This window comes from Narcine bancroftii, chromosome 9 (assembly GCF_036971445.1).
Source record: "Narcine bancroftii isolate sNarBan1 chromosome 9, sNarBan1.hap1, whole genome shotgun sequence".
In the NCBI taxonomy this organism is placed as follows: domain Eukaryota; kingdom Metazoa; phylum Chordata; class Chondrichthyes; order Torpediniformes; family Narcinidae; genus Narcine; species Narcine bancroftii.
In genome coordinates this window covers 45,195,288-45,214,786 of record NC_091477.1, presented here as the reverse complement: position 1 = coordinate 45,214,786, position 19,499 = coordinate 45,195,288, and the positions used below count along the sequence as shown (strand labels likewise).

At 40.7% G+C, this 19,499-nt stretch overlaps 1 protein-coding gene across 2 annotated transcripts in view; it reads right to left on the bottom strand.

Moving 5' to 3' along the window:
- Positions 1 to 19,499, bottom strand: part of LOC138743479 (ran-binding protein 17-like) — a 726,783-nt gene that overhangs the window by 95,835 nt on the left and 611,449 nt on the right. For both annotated transcript variants that reach the window (XM_069898924.1, XM_069898925.1), the window contains one exon: positions 13,213 to 13,379. In XM_069898924.1, the coding sequence (XP_069755025.1) occupies positions 13,213 to 13,379 (167 nt within the window). The remainder of the gene's footprint in view (positions 1 to 13,212; positions 13,380 to 19,499) is intronic.

Genomic DNA, 19,499 nt, shown 5'->3' with positions numbered 1-19,499 from the left:
GTCAATTTGAATAGCCCATTCAATAATTCACGTGAGTCGTTCTGAAATGCATGAAAACAGTGGAAAAATATTTTGACATAAAGTTATTAGAATTTTAAATCTATTGATATCTGGAGGTTAACATCTCTTTGAAATGTTGCTTTTACTGTTGTGGCATTAAATCAGATACAGTAGCTGTAAACACACTCACTTTCTTGAGCATAGCTACACAATACAAGTGAGTGGGAAGTCACAATCGTAGTGAATGGAAAGTTTAGTCTCACTGTATAATACAGATAATGACTATGTTTGTTAGATGGTTTGGTCCATTGGGATTTTGTACCCCAGGAATGAATGAGAAGCAGTATGGCAATGGAAATCTGTCTAATAGTTATTCGAATTATGTTTTATATTTTGCACAATATAAGATTAGAAAAAGCCTCAGATTTATGAAGAAGAACACTTGTTTTGACACAGTGAACTGTTGTCCCAGCTTTAATAGTCACCTTCAAAAGAGAATCGGATACAAACCTGAAAAGGCTACAACTGTTTCATGGATTTTCTGTGTGGTATGAGGGAAAGAGTGAGGATCACGTTAAACTGTTTGATCTTTTCAAAGAATTGGCCTAGCTATGAAGGCTGAATCATAGAATCAAAATCACAGTAATTTACTGAGCAAGAGGAGACTATTTGACCTCCAAGTCCCCAAAAATGGAGCAATTTACCTCATTCTCACTTCTCCATTTTCAGACCATGATTTTGTTTTTGTCTCTTCAAGTGTTTATGAACACGCTGAAAACATGATGCAGATTTCAACCTCCTAAAATATTTCTACCAGTTGTATGAGGCGGATGTGGTGGGGAGATGGTTTTCTGACTGTAAATCTGTACAAACTAGTGTACTGCAGGAATTAGTCCTAGGACCTTTGTTGTTTGTGAAATATGCAGATGTCTTGGATGAGAAATCAAGTGGCCTGAATAGTTTGCAGATGATATGAAAACTGACAGAGAAGGAGATAACAAAGAAAGTGCGACATAGACCAACAAAAGTTGGGTGCAGTGGTGGCAGATAGAATTTAATCCAGAAGAAAAGTCTGAGCGAATATTCTTTGGGAGATCAGATGCTGGTTGGACATATGTTGGGAGCTTGGAAATGTTCATGCACAGGGAGACCTTGTGGCTCAGATCCATAGCTCATGGAAAGTGACAGTGCAGGTGGTAGAGTAATAAAAAATGCATACAATTGGCTTGTCTTCACAGACTGAAGCATGGGACATAAAAGTTTGGACATCATGCTGTTGTTCCACAAAACATCCATTGCACCACACTTGGAATAATTTGTACCCTTCTGATTGCCAAACTGTGGGAGGGATATGGCTGCAATTGAGAGAGAGTGCAGAAGAGACTCACCAGGTTGTTGCCTAGACTGGAGAGTTTAAGTTATAAGGAGACATTAAGTTTATAAGGACAGATTAGATAGACTGGGTTTATTTTCTCTGGAACACAGGAAACTGAGGAGTGAGCTTGTAAGAGGTCTAAGAAATAATGAGGGACATTGATCGGATAGGTAGAATCTTTTTCCCAGGGCAGGGGAATCTGGAACTGGAGGGCACAGGTTCAAGGTGAGAATGGAGAAATTTAAAGGAGATCTGAGAGGGAAGTTTTTCATGCAGAGGGTTGTGAATATTTGGAACGAGTTGCCAGAGGATGTGGTGGAGGAGGATGCATCGATCATGTTTAAAACCATTTGGACAGATACCTAAATAGGAAAGGAATAAAGGGATACTGGCCCAATGTGGGCAAATGGGATTAGTGTGGATAGCCACAGTCAGCCACAGGCCGCAGGGCCTGTTTCCTTGCTGCATATTTCTATGGCCCATTTCCCACTGGTACCTTATCCCAGGAATGAACTGGAACAGGGGCTGATGGATAAAGAAAACTGCCAGCACGCTAGTGTCAAATGACATCACTTCATGCCAGGGATTAACCACCTCGATCCCTACTCATGTCCCTAGAGACAGCTGACACCAGCATGCTGATAAATCAGTGGAAAAGGTTAGCAGTTTCCGATTGTAGGTTGAACACTCCGATCCCGGGGATGAGTTGTGTCCCAGTTAAGGGTGACCCAATGGAAATGGCACAAAGAGGTTCTTATCCCGCGACACTGCCAGTGGAAAAGTGGCTTATGATTTGATGGTTCCAGATTGTCTACTTACTGGATGTCCTTTTCGCCCCAGTCTCCTCTCAATTTTTAGCCTTGTCTTTTCAACAAATCTAAACCCTCTGGCAACGAAATTCTCAATTTAAGGAAAATGATATTTCTACTCAGATTGTCCTGGTATCTCATAATTTTGTACACCATTTAAATTTTCCCATGATCTTCCTTGTTTTCAAGCGAGCAATCACATTTGACACTCTCTCCTCATAACTATAACTCTCCAGCCTTGGCAGCAGTGTTATATACTCTCTAGTGCTTTCCTCCACTGTAGGGAGTGATCTCAAAATGCAGGTAGTACTCTAGAAGTGGTCTAAATAGTAGTTCATACAGTCTTAGAATGAGCTACCTATTCTCATATTCTGTACCTCAAATAATATACCTAAGTACTCTATTTGATTTCTCAACTACTTCCTGGGATCTGTGGTCATACACACCAAGATCTGGGAGTTCCTCTACATTGCTTTACTTCTTGTGTCAAGTTTCCATTCTTACACTTACAAGCCCATTCTTATCCAAACTGAATCCACTGCCAATTTTATACTCATCTGATCAGTCCTGCATATCACAACTTTCTTCCTCACTGTAATTTACACTGTTATTTCTGCAAATTTTGACACACTTTGGAATTATTACCCTTCCTATTTTTGTCCATGTCATTTAATATATATCACAAGATGAACAGGAATTAAATCTGGTACTCTGTAGAACTTAAATTCATGTATTCCATAACTACAACTTTGTTTTTCCAACTAAGCCAAAGTTTAATCCAACCTCTTGGTCCCCTTTGAACTTCTCAAGTTCAAATTTATTGTCAGAGTACATGCTATCACATACATTACTGAGATTTGTTTTCTAGTGGGCCAGAAAGAATTTCCACTTACCAGTAGTCTAAACTGCACTCAAAATAATGTACACAAAAGAGAGAAATGTCAACAAAGAAAGAAATGTAAACAAACTATCAGTGCAAAGTAGAAAAAATATTTAGTAATAAATGAAGTGCAAAGTAAGAGCTCTTAAATGCATCTCTAATTGTCTATTGTTTAGGAGTCTGATGGTGGAGCAATAGCAATTGTTGCTGAACTTGGTGATATGAGTCTTGTAGCATTTACACATCTTTCAGAGCATTCCTAGGAGGCGTGGATCCTTGATGATTGCTGCTTCTCTCCAACAGCTGTGCTCCACATAGATTTTCTTGATGCTGGGAAGCGTTTTGCCTGTGATGTACTCAGCTATGTCCACTACCTTTTGTAGGGCTTTCCACTCAGAAATATTGATACCTCCATATCAGAATGAGTTGCAGCCAGTTACCACTATGCATCTGTAAAAGTTTGCCAAGGTTTCCAATGTCATACCAAACCTCTGCAAACTCCTGAAGAAGTAAAAGCATCTACGTGGTTTCTTCACAATGACATTTGTATGTTGGATCCAGGAAAGGTCCTCTGAGATAGTGACTCCCAGGAATTTAAATTTGCTCATCTTCTCCACCTCTGATCCCACAATGATCACTTGATCATACCACACTGGTTTTCCCTTCCCAAAGTCTACAATCAGCTTGATGGTTTTGGTGACACTGGTGAAAGATTGTTGTTAATACAGTAAAATCCCTGGTATCCAGAATTCAAGCAAAAAAAAATTGAAGTAATAAATAAATAAATAAATACAATTTTTAAATGAATACGAATAAATAAAAACGTAAATAAATGTTTAAAATTGTAAAAGTAAATGTTCTCCAAAGCAATACACAACCCCTTGGTGAAAATGGGAGCAAACATTCAGCCAATGGAGTCCCCCAGTTAAGACTTGCCCATAGCAACTGTCTGAATAAAGTTTCAAAAAGTTGTGTTTGAATAAAAAGGCGCCACCCATTCCTGTGTACTCAGTCTTAATATGTTGGACACGTGGTCTCTGCATCTGGGTTTTAAGGACACTGCCTTGCTTCTCTTCAAATATATTCATTTAGGAATGTGATGTCTTCATGGGGGAACATCACATTTAGGTATTATAAGTGTGTGTCTCCTCAACCAGAAAATTCGCATATCTGGCATCCATAATCCCCGTAGGTGCCAGATACTGGGGATTTTACAGTACACCCTTCAGCCAAGTTCTCAGTCCCCTTCCTGTATGCTGACTCATTGCCTCTTTATATACAGCTCACTACCATGGAATTGTCAGGAAATTTCTAGATAGTGTCGTTGCATGGAGCCACACAGTCATAGATGTACAGTGAGTAGAGCAGGGGACTAAGCATGCAGCCAGAGTTGGCATCAGAACATGTCTAATCAGGGGGCTTTAGGGTAACCATTGTGGGGGGGGAGGGGTGGCACAAACTGATATTCGAGGACTCACAGCAGGGAAGGTTTGGGGAAGTGGGTGCCGTACCTGTCATGAACCTCCTCTGTGCGCCGCCATCACACTTCCCCCTCCCACTGATGGCAACAGACAAACGCAAATGCTTATAGCGCATGGAGATGAAACCACATGACTCTAGTGACACTAATGCTGGTGGGGGGCACAATAACTTATTTGTAGGGACATGGCTCGCAAATTCCACCCTCCTCCCCTACCTGCATGACACTGAGCCCGTATGAAGCCCTGATACAGATTATGGAGATGTTCTTGCCAATTCGCATTGGTTGGGGTCTGGAGGTAAGGAAATCCAGGATCCAATTATACAGTGGGGTATCAAGGCCCAGGTCATGGAGTTTGCTAATCAGTTTTGAGGGGTTGATGGTGTTGATTGCTGAACTGTAGTCAATAAAGCGCATCCTGATATTTGCATCTTTGCTGAACCTCCTGTTCTAGGGTTTTGTGTTGACCCAATGAGATGTTGCTGCGGTAGGCAAATTGGAATGGATCCAAGTTGCTGCTCAAGGACAGGAGCTGATATGCTTCAACACCAGGCTCTCAAAACACTTAATCACTATGGATGTGAGTGACACTGGTCAAACTTTCCTAAACAACTTCTGCATGTTTCACATTGTCAAATACTATGTTAAAATCCATATAGAGAACATCAAATGCACTATTTTCATTGACCCTCTTTGTTATCTCTTCAAAATATTGGATTAAGTTATGCCACATCTCTTTCTCACGGTTAGTGCTTAAATCCTAACTTCAGTTCCTGGTCTATATTATGTGGCTTGGAGCCGACTTTTCATACTGCTTCTGTTAAACTGGAACTGCTACTTAATTAAAGGTGCAGTATGATTTCATATTATTGGGCAGATCGCCTAAGCACTTGGAAGAATAGTCTACAGAGCTAAACTGAAGCAATATATTTAATTCAAAGACCAAAATTATGTTAAGATGTAAACTGACCATGCCTGATGTTTTGGAACCATTTATCATGGAGTTAAATGGAAGAATCTTCATTACTGGAAACCGATACAGTGCTAGTAAACAAAGGGGAGATCTGTTCACTGGAAATCAAAAGGGCTTCATCTTCTGTAATTCTAAAGAAATATGAAAATTAGTTGGTTGTTTGGAATCCTACATTAGGATGAAAGGAAGGAGATTAACTCTTGGGAATCTTATAAACCACAACAACCTTGTTTCTGTGTGGGAGAGATCAGGAAAGGGTTGAGTTGACAGCTTCCAAGTTCAATTATGGATTAATTGGGAACTAAATAAAAGCATTTGGAAATGAAAAGTCAAACTATCTTCATAAAAATTGTGAATTCCAATGAAAAGGAAAGGTAGTGGGTGTGGGTCCATCAACATGTGTAGGAGTGTGATTGGCTAATCATTGAGTGAAGTTCCACACTATTCCATGCATGGCTTTTAATTCCACTCAAAGTCCCTTCCACCAAACTATTCCACAGTTCCAATAATTTTAACGAGTTCATTTCCTTTCCCCTGCTCTGATAAAGAAATGCCTCCTCAAACATTGATGTTTCTATCTCAGAATGACTGTCTACTGTACTTTTCAGCATTTTCAGGAAGTTTGAAGTTGAGAATATTTCTCAAAAATGGCTAAAAATGCAATTCAGCCAAAAATTAATTTCCTCTCAATGTGAAGAATCTGTCCAACCGAAATCACACAAAATCTGAACTGACAATTTATAGTCATCATTAAAGTGGATGTTAGTTTTGATCTTCTAACACCCAAAGCAAGAATGACAACATAATGGAGATGAAAAGTGATCAATTTCAATTTAATACATTAAACTTTCTTCTGCAATATCTCAAAAACAAAATGGACTAAAAATGGGAATTTGCTTGGCTGCAGCTACTCATTTTGCTGAGTCCTATCGATTTCAATGAAAAAAATAGTAATTGTCTTGGAGCTTTAAAATCTCATAAGCTCTGGTTCTTAATATTCCTTCAGGGTACTTTCATAATACTGGAGACATATGGCCACATTCTCCCTCAGCTAAAAGATCATGACACAGTAGTGACCAGCGTTTTGGCCAGGTGTTCACATTTACATAAAGGAACACAGAGGCTGTTCTGCAGAGGTATTGGGTTTCACCTCTCTTTCTACTTGCGTCAATCCCTCATAGACCGTGCTGTGCCTTCATAAAATTTATGTTGTAGAGTAGAGGTAGTATTCCCCTGGCGTTCAACCCGTCCCCTGGTTAATTAGACATCCCAGTAGATAACTTAGAGAAGCAAATAAGAAGAAGTCTGCGGGAAAATATCCACTTCAAGAGCAATGTGGGTACAGAGATTTAAGCAGAGGTTGAAAATAAGATTAAAACCTGTTTGAGAGAGAAGAAACAAACGCCAGGCTGGAACTGGATGTCGAAGTGCGACAGAGCTTGTACTGGGCCTGTTCTGTTCACTGCCACATCAATCATAAAGGAAGTAATGTCTACATTTGAAATTGTTGGCAAAAATAGGAACCATAGTTAATCATTCTGAGTACCAAAGAATCTGAGAAGAAATGCTGGGGAGACAGTGGGATAGCCAAAAACATTGGAAATAAAATTCAATAATTGTGATTCAAGAGTGGTGGATATGGCTTAAGATTAATAATTAAACTCACAGTACTTGATGAGGAGCTTGAATAAAGAGATTGAGAGGGTTTAGGTTTATGAGACAATGTGAAACATTTTAAAGTATAAAACTCATTGAAATGACAGGTAGTATAGATTATATAAGTTGAAAAGTCATAATATCTCTCTATAGAATTATGAAGATAGTTGTGCTTTGGATTTCTGTGCCATTAAAGAAGTGTTAAGTGATCAGAGTACAGATTCCTTGGTATGAAAAAGTATAAACAAAAATTGGCTTAAAATTTCCACACAAAATGCAAGATGTAGATATAATACAAAGGGCAACTTTCACTGCGCGGGTGAAGCTTGCCTTGGCAGTAACCTGACCCCCTGTTGAGGATCTGATGTGGCCTCTGTCTCCTTTGTCACAGTGTTTCTTTTTTGTGCCACCCCCACTTCACCCCATCACCAGCTACCAACCCATCTCTTCTGTCTCCTAATGTCTTTGGGCTCTTGGACATTGTTCCACTCTCCTTCATCACCAACCCACAATCAGGTAATTATCTCTGCTCTACTCATAAGCCACATCTACTCCCCTTCCATAGTACTCCTGCCAAAACTCACACCACTCCATCCACCTGTAGGCCTACCCACCAGTCCCAGTCTCCCACAGATGCTCTCTGTAAACCCCATCTTGCTCCCCTCTCCTATCTATTCCCTGATTCTGGTTAATTCCTCTTCCTGATTTACTCCATTAATTCTGTCTTTGAACTCTCCAACCAGATGGTATTGTCATCAACTTCTCCAATTTCCATTAATCCTTCCCTGAGTCTCTCTCTTTCACTATACCTCTCTCTCCTTTCCTCCAGCTCTCTACCCACTTCCCTTCCCTCTCACATCAGAGAGCTATCCTCAGCCCTCTCCCCTATCATCCCTCATACTTTTTCTCCATGACCTCTCACCTGTTAGCCTGTGTTCTTCCCCCACCCCTCCCTCCTTCCTCTTCTCCCTCTCCCGATCTTTTTATTCAAGTTCCTACCTGTTTTTGCTTATACCTGACAAAGGGCCCAAAACATTGGTTATCCTTTACTTCCTATGGATGCTTTGTGACCTGCTGAGTTTCTACAGCACATTTGGTTTTGCAAGTGACCCCAGCATCGGCAAAAGTTCTTGTTTAACTCTTGCCTGTGAATCAGGCTCAGTCCAGCTTTGCCCTCCTGTTAACCTTTCACCCCATGTTTTACAATCTACAGCTCAACTAACTTCTTCAACGAGCTCCACAAAGGCATGCGCTAGCAGAAGAATCCCGTGCTGTGCAAAAAGTGCCCTATGATTCTTTGAGGCTCATGAGTAATCAATTTCTTTCTGCTAGTTACCTTACACCATACCAGTAGAGACATTGCTCAAAGCAAAGATTTGGCATGCCTTTCACTTGTCTCTAGCTCACAAAAATCCTGGGCTGATTTTGGTCGATGAAGTTATGTGAGTCGATTAAAATGGAATGTTTTCATTTATGGATGTTGTAATGTGAGGAAAATAGTTTGGGTAAAAGATGTATTTCAATGCAGTGCCTGATCGTAGGATCCTACACTCTTAAGGGGATGCAGATATAAGATTCAATGTCTCCATGATCACTTACCTTCTGTATTCTCATGATGATTTAGACTGGGAGAAATACCATTACAGTATATAGACAGCATTTTGCTGTAAACCACATGAGATGAGCTAATAACTGAACAAAAGGCCACATTAAATTTTTTCAAAAGGTAAGATAAGGGGACATGACAGGAAAAACACATGATAATTGACTTTATCTATGCCCATCATGATTTTATGAACCTCCAAAAGTCCCCCTTCAGCCTCCTAGACTTGAGCGAGAGAAGTCCCAGCCTATGCAAACTCTCCTTATAATTCAATCTCATCAATCTTTCCTGAACTCATTCCAGCAGTGATATCTTTCCTGTTGCAGAGTGATGAAAACTGCACACAATTCTGTGACTGTGGCCTCACAAATGACTTGCACAGGTGTAACATGATGTACCTGCTCCTGTATTCAATAACCAGACCGATGGATGCAAGCCTACCAATTATCTTTCTTCACTGTCTACCCTAGCCACCAGCCTCACAGGATCAGGTACGTGCACCCCTCTGAATTGAATTTGTATATTGAGATACAGTGAAAAACTGTACAAAGGAAAAGGAATTGTTATCTTTCTAATGAGGGGCCCATTCAGGAGGTTGATAACAGTGGGGAAGAAACTGACCTTGAATCTGGAGGTTTTGTTTTCAAGTTCATGTATCTTCTGCCTCACAGGAGGGTGAGAAGAGAGCGTGACCAAGGTGGGATGAGAACTTCAATATGTTGGCAGTTTTCCCGAGGCACCAGGAATTGTAGATGGACATCATTTTTTTCTCCCATTGATATTGTGCGACCCACTGAGTTCCTCCAGCAGATTGTGCTTGTTATTGGAGGGAATCTTGGTTTGTTTGATGGCTGAGCTGCATGCTCAACTCCCTAACATGTCTTGGATAGATCAATTCACATAACAAACTATGATGTATACGGACAGGATACTTTCTCTGGTGCATCTATTCTACAACACTCCCAGGTCCCTACCATTCACCTTGTACTGTAAGTCCAAGCCTGGCTTAACACAAAAATTCACTTGTCTGAATTGAATTGCATCTGCCATTCCTTGGCCCACTTTCCCAATTCATCTAGATCCTTTTGTAATCTCTGATAAATGTCTTCAATTTTCACTCTACCACCAATTTTGGTATTAATCATACTAACTACTTTTACATCCAAATTGTTAATATAGATAACAACACTATTGGACCTAACGGCACACTGCTGGCCACAGGTCTCCTCTCTGAGTAACAATCTTCCACTTTCATCCTCTGTTTCCTCCCATCATGCCAATTCTGTATCGAATAAGGGACTTTATCAAGAGAGAAACACAATGATTGTCAAATCTCTTGGAGGTTTTTGAGGTTGTAACTATCATGTAAAATAAGGGTGTATTGGGTTTTCAGCAAGCCTTAATCAAAGGATACACAGGAGATTAATGAACAAAATGATTTTTGGAGTAATTAACAAACTGACAGGAAATAGAGTCAGGATAAACAGATCATTTCCATGTTGGGAGGCCATGACCAGTGAGGCTGTTGAAGTGACCAGTGTTGGGGCCCTCTGACTCAATAGTCTGAATGATGGGATCACATGTAATACATCCAACCTTGGTGATGATAGACAAGCTAAGTGAATGGGTGAGGACATGGGCAATGGAATACAATGCAGGGAAATGCAAATTTATCCAGATTAAACTTTCTCACCATCTGTTCCATGCCGCTCATAAGTACCAAAGATAGGATCCTTCCTCCACTCCAAGGAAAACAAACTCATTCTATCCAGCCTTTCCTCATAAATGGAAAGCTCCACCTTGGTGATTCTCCTTTGTAAACCTCTCCTCAAATGGCAGAATTGTTGGGTGATGAGATCATTTGCCTGCACCTCTTCAATTTAGAAGGATGACAGAAATCTACAAAATTTTTACAGAGCATGACAGGGTAGAGGCAGGGATAATATTTCTCTCAGCAGGTGTCTCCAAAAGCAGAGGTCACAGACTGCAAATATAGATAATTAGACATTCAGGACAAAGAGGGCTGTCAGGTTTTGGTATTCTCTACCTTAAAGTGTGGGGGAGGATCATATGTTGGGGATAGTCAGAGATTTGATGAATTTTATATATTAAGAGAATTAAAGGTATGGGAGTCCTGCAGGAAAGTGGTATTGAGTTAAAAGACCAATCGATTGAGTGGTGAAACATGGATAGGGGCTGAATAGTTCATCTTCTAATGTTCTTACGCAGACTGTAATCTGGGTCAGACATAGGAGATTAGGACTAATTTTTATTATTCTGATATTGTAATGAATTTGTGTTAATCCTTAGTTTAATGTTAAAACAATATTTTATTTAGATATGTAAGTTAGTTGTGGGCTGGTACAGGATCACACACAGGTCACAGCACATTTAAACAGAGCCATTGTATTCAGAGAAGAGTGTTCATTCTCGGAATCGCAGCGTCTTGGAAAGACAGAGCTAATGGATCTGAAGTGAGTCTTAATTATTCAAGGATAATGGAGTGTTTGCTTTATTAAAATCTGAAGTATCTAAGTACTCAATAAGAACTCCTGAGGGAAGCCATCTGTTTTTAAACTAAACCGTTTAAGGCATTGGTTCACACTCTTTTTCTTTCCGTTCACATACCACTTTAAGTAATTCCTATGCCATCCATGCTCTGTGATTAGTAAGGGATTGTTTATGGTGTTATGTGTGTGGGAAGGGAAGGTTGAGCACCACTGCACAAGACCCAATTGTTACTGAAATATTTTGCTTGAGAAAAATTGTTATTAGCCCATTTCCTTTGGAGTTATGAAATCACACACATAACGAGTCAATTAGGTACGATTAAAACAGTGGTTTTCAAACATTTTCTTTCCACCCACGTACCACCTTAAGAAATCCTTTACTAATCATAGAGCACCTATGGCATAGGGAATACTTAAAGTGGCATGTGAGTGGAAAGAGAAAGGTTGAGAACCACTGATTTAAGGCCTCTTAAACTAGAGAAATGAAACTCAGAGCCATGTGAGTGATATACTTATGCCTTTGAAACAGAAGTAAGGTAATTTATTGGAGACGTGTCATCTATAAGACAGAGGTATGAAAATCACATGATTTACAAGAAAGTGGGATTTGCAACTGTTTAAAATTCTAATAACTGATCACATGATTGGGAACTGACCTCAATGATGATGTAAATGGTCACATGATTTGGAGATATAAATTACTGAATTCAGACATTTTTGGAACAGTTCAGTTTGGAGGTGACAGAAGTCAAAACTCTGTGATGTACAGGGATTGAAACCTTGTGAAAGACAGGGTTGAGTTACAGTAACAGTTACAGTACAGAATAGGTGCTGTTCTGTTTTACTCCTGGGAAAAGGGGAATGCTTTTACGCTTATGGCGTACTTAACCCTTATCTGAGTTTGTGAATTTATCGTGGAAGAAAATAGCCATATTCCCTGTCTCATGGAAAAGAGGGCAGAATTGTGAATAAAGAGGCTTGAAGATATGATGTTTGAAAGTGCTTTGTAATTATTTCTGAACTGAGAATTTAAGACCTTCAAACAAGATTAAAATGATGCTGAAGTTTTAAAATAGACTTTTCAGAGTGGGACTTTATTACACACACACATTTACATTTTACATTTGCACATAGTGGGCTTAAATTTATTGTTAAGTTTAGAGATAAATAAGAAATGTTATGTTATTAATAGTTTAATAAAAAATACTATTATTTTGAATTTACCATTGTCTGGTGAGTTTCCATTGCTGTTCCTGTGTTAGTGCTAACAAAGTCCCTTTAGTCCCAAAAAGTTGTTAGTTCATAACAATATTAAAAGGGACACTAAGGATGCACTGTCAGAGGTGCTCTGTGCTGACGAGAAATTCAACCAAAACTACTTTCTCATTGAATGCAAATGATTCCATGGCATTATTTGGAAGAAGAGCAAGGGAGTTATCCTTTAGCTCTTTGTTTTTCAACTGATATCCTTCTATTACTGTATTTTTAAAGCTTGCTGTGTGACAATTATGTATTTCCTACATTTGAACCAGACCCGAGAAGTACGCCATAAGCGTAAAGCATTAAAGCAGTCCGGGTCATTCAGAGATCACGAAGCTGTTGTGGAATGCATGTGTTTTTGTCTGCAACTGATGGTCACCATCCTCTGTAGGAATAATCAGACAAGCAGTTGCCTTAATTCTTTTGAATGTAAGTTGCAGGGAGACATAAATGAAGTTCTCTGACCTAATGCGATGCTGGACATCGTTGGTCTTGGTAGATGCTGTGCTTTATCAAGTATTACATTTCATTTTATCATCCTGGAAGCAGACTTATTTTGCAAAAACCAAAATGCCTGACATTTTTCTTTTGCAGTTACAACAGCACTAGCATAATTAGTGAATTCAAATCCAATGGAAATTGTGAGCGTTAAAAGAGATCACTGACCTGCTGTAAATGCTGTGGGTTCTGCTGCATGGTGCGCATTAACTGCTCTCCTTCTTGTGCCACTTGTCTCAATGTTAGAGTGTTCTTTCTGCATTTTCCCCATTGCTTGAAGAGGAATGAGATAATGTAATCCAAACTTGTGCAGCAAGCCGAAGAAATCTCTGTGTCTGAAGGAAAAATGAGAGATAACAAGTCGCATGGAAGTCTTACCTGAGCTGTTCAGAAGAACTCTACTTGCAGATTGCACTGCTTACTCAGTGGGTGAAGCAGATGTCCCAAGGGTTTGAAGGACAGTAATTACATATGGGTTGTGGGCAGAAGCTGACTAATGCAAGAGTTAAAAAGTCCCAAGCAGTGCCCCACCCTACCAAAAAAAAAACTCTGGCTGGTTTAGTGCTATTACTGGGATTGAAACCCTAGGAATTTTGAGGTGGAGAGCAGTTCAATTAAGAGCAATTGTATGAAAATTAGAACAGTTGGTTCAGGCAGAATTTTCAGAGATTGTTTCATAATGGAGTCCCAAGCCATGAATAAAAAATATTATAAAACATCAAATACAACAACACTTTATTAACAACATCAATTTGTTATTCAAGACAGTAAATTCAATTAAAGCATTCTGTTATCTTTAAGTGTCTTTTTTGAATATGGATAGTTAAAGACATTTTTACATTTAATTGATTGCTATAAGGCTGGTTATTGCAAAGGAACATCTGCTCATATTCCCATGTATATTGTATTTTGAATACAGAATGACTTTACACATTAATAACAAATGCAATCCCTGGAATACTAGTGCAGGAACCAGTGACTGAGAGAAGGAGCTGGAAATAGGAGCGAGTGCAAGCACGTGGGTCCCAGTGAGTGTCGAAGGTGTGGGAACATGGGCCCAGTGAGTGGACGGGAGTGTTGGAACATGGGCCCAGTGAGTGGACAGGAGTGTTGTACATGGGCTCAGTGAGTGGAAGGGAGTGTGGTAACATGGGCCCAGTGAGTGGAAGGGAGTTTGGGAACTTTGGCCTAGTGAGTGGAAGGGAGTTTTGGAACATGGGCCCAGTGAGTGGCAGGGAGTGTCGGAACATGGGCCTAGTGAGTGGAAGTGAGTGCTGAACTGGGGGCCTAGTGACCATAAGAAAGCTTGGACATCAGTACATAGTGAGCCATATGTCAAACCAGTGGGATCTCCAAATCTTTGGGGAGTGGTGAATCATGGAGCTTTACTTGCCCCCTGTTATTTCCTAAGGCTCAGTGAGAGATGAACATTGGCAGAAGGCAATGAGGACAACTCGTATGCCTGCCCTAACTTGAAATACTACAATGGGAGTTCTTTCTTTGTTTAACTATTCACCTGACAGAGCAGCACTCGCTCAGCCAACCCTGCCTGGCAGATATGCTTCAGGGCTCAACTATTTTTTATGGGCAAGTTCTCCACCCCTCCCCCCTTAATTCCCTGATCTTTCAAGAATACACAGATAGTCCTCAACTTACAACTGTGTTCTGTTCTGACCGACCAGTCGTATCTCAAAATGGATGCAAGTCAGAAATTCATTGTATCTGTTTTATCATTCATCAAATACAATATGGCGGCCACGAAGGCCAGCCTTACCTAGCCACCTGCACGTCCAAACTCCCGACAATCTGGCCATCCGCACATCTGATGCCTCAGCCAGCTGTGCATACTAACTCCCGATGCCCCAAACACGGACACCCCACTTTTTGGGCTGAAAAAGTGGTCCAAAAGTGTAACAATTACACAAGTATATACAGTATATTTTTTCTTTTATAAAATGTTTTATTCGGTCGTATGTATGGATGAATATCAGTTGCGTAGGTTGTAAGTCAGGTATTTACTTCCTCATCAAAAAGGCTTATCACTTTTGTTTCCCCATGACTGTGGTGACTATCAGCATTCAACACACTTAAAAGAGTAGAGAGTTTCATCATTCTTTAGCACCTCACTTTTTAAATAACTACCCTCTTATCAGACTCACTTCCACAACCTCTTATCTTGTAACCACGTCCACTTATGCACGGACACATCTGTACATTCATGTTGTTATTCTTCTAAACTAGATCTAACATTTTCATTTATTTTTGCTTGAATCACCCTCTCATTCCAGGAAGTAGCCTAGCAAATCTCTTCTGGACTGCATCCAATGCCAGTGCATCCTGAGGGGATAAACTATGCTCAGTACTCCAGATGTGATCTCACCAACATTCTGTCTAACTGGAACAAAACGTCACTATTTTTAAACTCCAACATTTTTACCTTTTTCATCACTTTGCTGCAAGCTAATTGTTAATTTTTAATTTCTCTTCCACAACTTCACTTTTTGTCATCTCTATCAATATAGATGATGATTTCCTGTTTATTCCTACCTCAGTTCATCCATAAATGAGTGGTTTTACACATTAGGGTTAGGTAAATATGAGTTAATATCGATGGGAGAATATGGGGTTAATATGAGTTTGTAGGGCTGTATCTAGAAGCTGTATCACCAAATCGCTGTCCTGTAGCTCTTACCTTATCTAGCATGGGTTTGGTACCTTTTCCTGCACTGCTTCATGGTGTTCAAGATGCAGTTTCTGGGGGTCTGCATCCGAGGTCTACTGTCATATTGAAATATGATCCAACAAAGGCAAATGCCAATGTGATCTGAGCCAAAGGATTTAACAATATTTTGATGCTTGATCCAACTAGACCATGTTAATTGTGGACTTGCTGTGCTCCAGTTGGGTGGTTAGCAGCTGTTGAATCAAATGTGAGCTCAATCTTACATATGTTACAACTGTATGAGAAACGGGTACAGGTGAATGGACTTACAATGGAGCAATACATCAGGAGTGCTGTTTCAGTCACCATACTAGGAAGGAGGTGATTGCTCTGGAGAGGGCGAGTTGTCTGGGACCGAAGCTTTCCTCTCTAGGAAGGATAGGCAGGGTTTGTTTTCTTTAAGTGGAATCAGCTGAGTGTGGACCTGATCCAGGTGTACAAAATAATAAGGGAATGGATGGGGAGGAGAAGAGGAAATGTTTCCCTATGGCTGTGGTGACTATCAGTATCTCCAGAGGGTATAAACATAAAGAGTGGAAGGAATGGGGAGTTAGAATGTAGACCATACAACAAAACAGTGCAGGAACAGGCCCTTTGGCCCATGTGTTCATGCAGGCACAATGTCCAAATCAAATTTGATCTCTGCTATCCACAATTCATAGATATCTCTTCAGTTCATGTTTCTGTCTGGAAGTCTCTGAAACACCACTTCCCCAGGCAGCCAAACCCAGGCACCCACCATTCTCTGTGTAAAATATTTGCCTCGCACATTTTCCTTAAACTTCCTCAGCCTCACCTTAAAGACATTTCCTCTAGTGTGTGACACTGGGGTAAAGGTTCTGACTATCCACCCCACCAATGCCTCTCGTTATTTTATGAACCTCAGACCGGGAGTTGAGGGAAGAACATTCACCTCAAGGGTGGTGGGAATCTGGAACACATGGACTGAATGTGTGATGGAGGCAGGTACTCTTACAGCATTTAGTTGACCATTTGAAGCAGATAGCATAGAAAGATACAGACTAAGTCCTAGAGAATGGTGGAACTAATCTACATCTATGAAAACCAGCACAAACATGGTGGGCCAAAGGGCCTGGTTCTGTGCTGTGCCATTTGATACACAGTGGCACCTGTAACATTAGAAAAATCATAGCTGAAGCAACTGTGCCAGTGAGCTAAAGGGCAAACATTAAAACATTCTCTGCTTTAAGAGCACCGGAGTGTCTGCCTGCAGGCAGAGGCACCAATCATCAGGCAATGCTTCATTCCAACTCCCCTGGCCCAGTCTCAATTCAATTGATGGCATTGTCACCATAGTGACAGCACAGGGGGAATGTTGAGTTCCAGCCTCAGCTAATCAAATCCCTAGGATGGTGAAATGCAGCTTTATAAAATGCAGGTGAGTCACGTGAACAAAAGGGCAGCTCAACAGCACCAAATGCCTACAGCAGATGGACTTGCATCTGCTTTCATTAGGCAAGTAGGTTTAGCATAACTGGGAAGGTTAAACATTAATGTAAATTAAGTAAATCTTTGCCCATTTCAGTCTTAGTTAAAAAAATGCATTGAAAATCATGGAAGAGCTGCTTCATTCAACCTAAACCCAATGTCTTAGTTTTACATGCACAACCCAATATACTTTAATAAATTTGAGCAGGCTCTTAGATGTTTCCAATGACCTGCCATTAAAAATGAATGGCTGCCCAATGGGCCCATTGGTTCATATCATCTCCCGCAGCATCAATGATCATCGAAATTGAGGTCAGTGAACAGGGCTGTTCTCTGCAATTTCTCTGTCCCCTCATAGCAGCCACAGTTCAAAGTTTGAAGTTCAGATTTATTGTCAGAGTACATACATGACCCCACATACAACCCTGAGATTCTTTTTCCTGCAGGCTGGGCAGAATTTCTACACATCGGTAGTGCAAAAAAACTGCACTCAAGAAAAGATATGTATCCAAAAGAGAGAAATTGAAACAAGAAGAAAGTCCAAACAAACTGTGCAATACTCAAAGTAAATATTCAATAATAAATAATGTGCAAGAAAGTGTCCTCAAACGAGTCTCTGATTGAGTTTGTTGTTTAGGAGAGTGGTGGTGGAGGGGTAGCAACTGTTCCTGAACCTGGTGGTACAAGTCTGATGGTACCAATACCTCTTTCCTGATGGCAGCAGTGAGAACAGAGCAGGTCCTGGGTGGTGTCGATCCTTAATAATTGTTGCTGCTGTCCAACGGCAGCCTTCTATGAACATTTCTCAATGATGGGGAGAGTTTTGTCTGTGATATACTGGGCTGTGTCCACTACCTCTTGCAGGGCTTTCCACTCAGAGGTATTGGTGCCTCCAATTGATGCAGTCAGTCAGCACACTTTCCCATCCACAAAAGTCGACGTTTGCCAAGCTTTTTGATGTTATACCAAATCTTTGCAAACTCCTGAGAAAGTAGAAGCTCATGCTTTCATGATCACATTCGTGTGTTGGGTCCAGGAAAGGTCCTCCGAAATAGATACTTTCAGGAATTTAAATTTGCTCACCCTCTCCACCTCTGATCCCCCAGTGATCACTAGATTGTACACCTCTGGTTTTCCCCTTTTGAAATCCACAATCAGCTCTTTGGTTTTGATTCTGGTGACAATGAAACCCAAGGTTTCAAGATCCTCCTGTACGCTGACTCATCTCTTTTTATACAACCCACTACCGTGGTATCATCAGCAAGTTTGTAGATTGTGTTGTTGTCATACTGAGCAACATGATCATAGGTGAAAGGTGAGTCGAACAGCTGGCTTAAGTTCACAGTCCTTTGGTGCACCGGTACTGATGGAGATTGTGGAGGAGAGGAAATCCAGGATCCAACTACACTATGGGACATTGAGGCCCAGGTCTTGGTCTGCTGATCAGTTTTGAGGGGATGATGGTGTTGAATGCTGAACTATAATTGATAAAGAACATCCTGATAACGTATCTCTTGTCCAGGTTTTCCACGACTTTGTGTAGAGCCAGTGAGATGTCATCTGCCATTGCCAGAGGTTGCTGCGATAGGCAAATTGGAATGGATCCACTTCATTGCTGAAACAGAGCTGATGTGCTTCAACACCAGCCTCTCAAAACATATCATCATTGTGGATGTGAGTGACACAAGTTGGAAGTCATTTAGGCAGATTACCACACACTTCTTGGGCACAGGTATGATTAAGGCTTGTTTGAAACAGATGTGTACAACACCCTGTTGGAGTGAGATGTTGAAGTTATCATGAACACACTGGCAAGTTTCAGTACTCGGCCAGGTACTCCATACAGACTGGATGCTTTCCTGAAGGTAGCCTGCATGTCATCCTCGGTTCTTGGTCAAATCAGATGTATAAAGCATTGAGTTCATCTGAAAATGAAGCTTTGCTGTCTCCTACTGCACTGGATTTGGTTTTGTAGCAGCTGATGCCATTTAGGCCCTGTCACTGATGTCAGGTATCCTTCACTGTCTCCATTTCTGAAATCTCCACTTCTCCCAAGAGATAGTTTTTCATAGGTCGTACTTGCTCCTCGACTTAAATGCCTGTGATCTGGCTGTCTGCAGCTTCTGGATTTCAACCAGGGGAAAACTCTGGACGATTTGGTCAACACAGCTCTTTTGATAAAGTCGGTAATGACCCTTGTGTAATCATTCAGATCCTCAGCTGAGTTCTTCAACACTGACCAATCCACTGATTCGAGTCAGTCAGTTCTTCAGCCTCCCTCGTC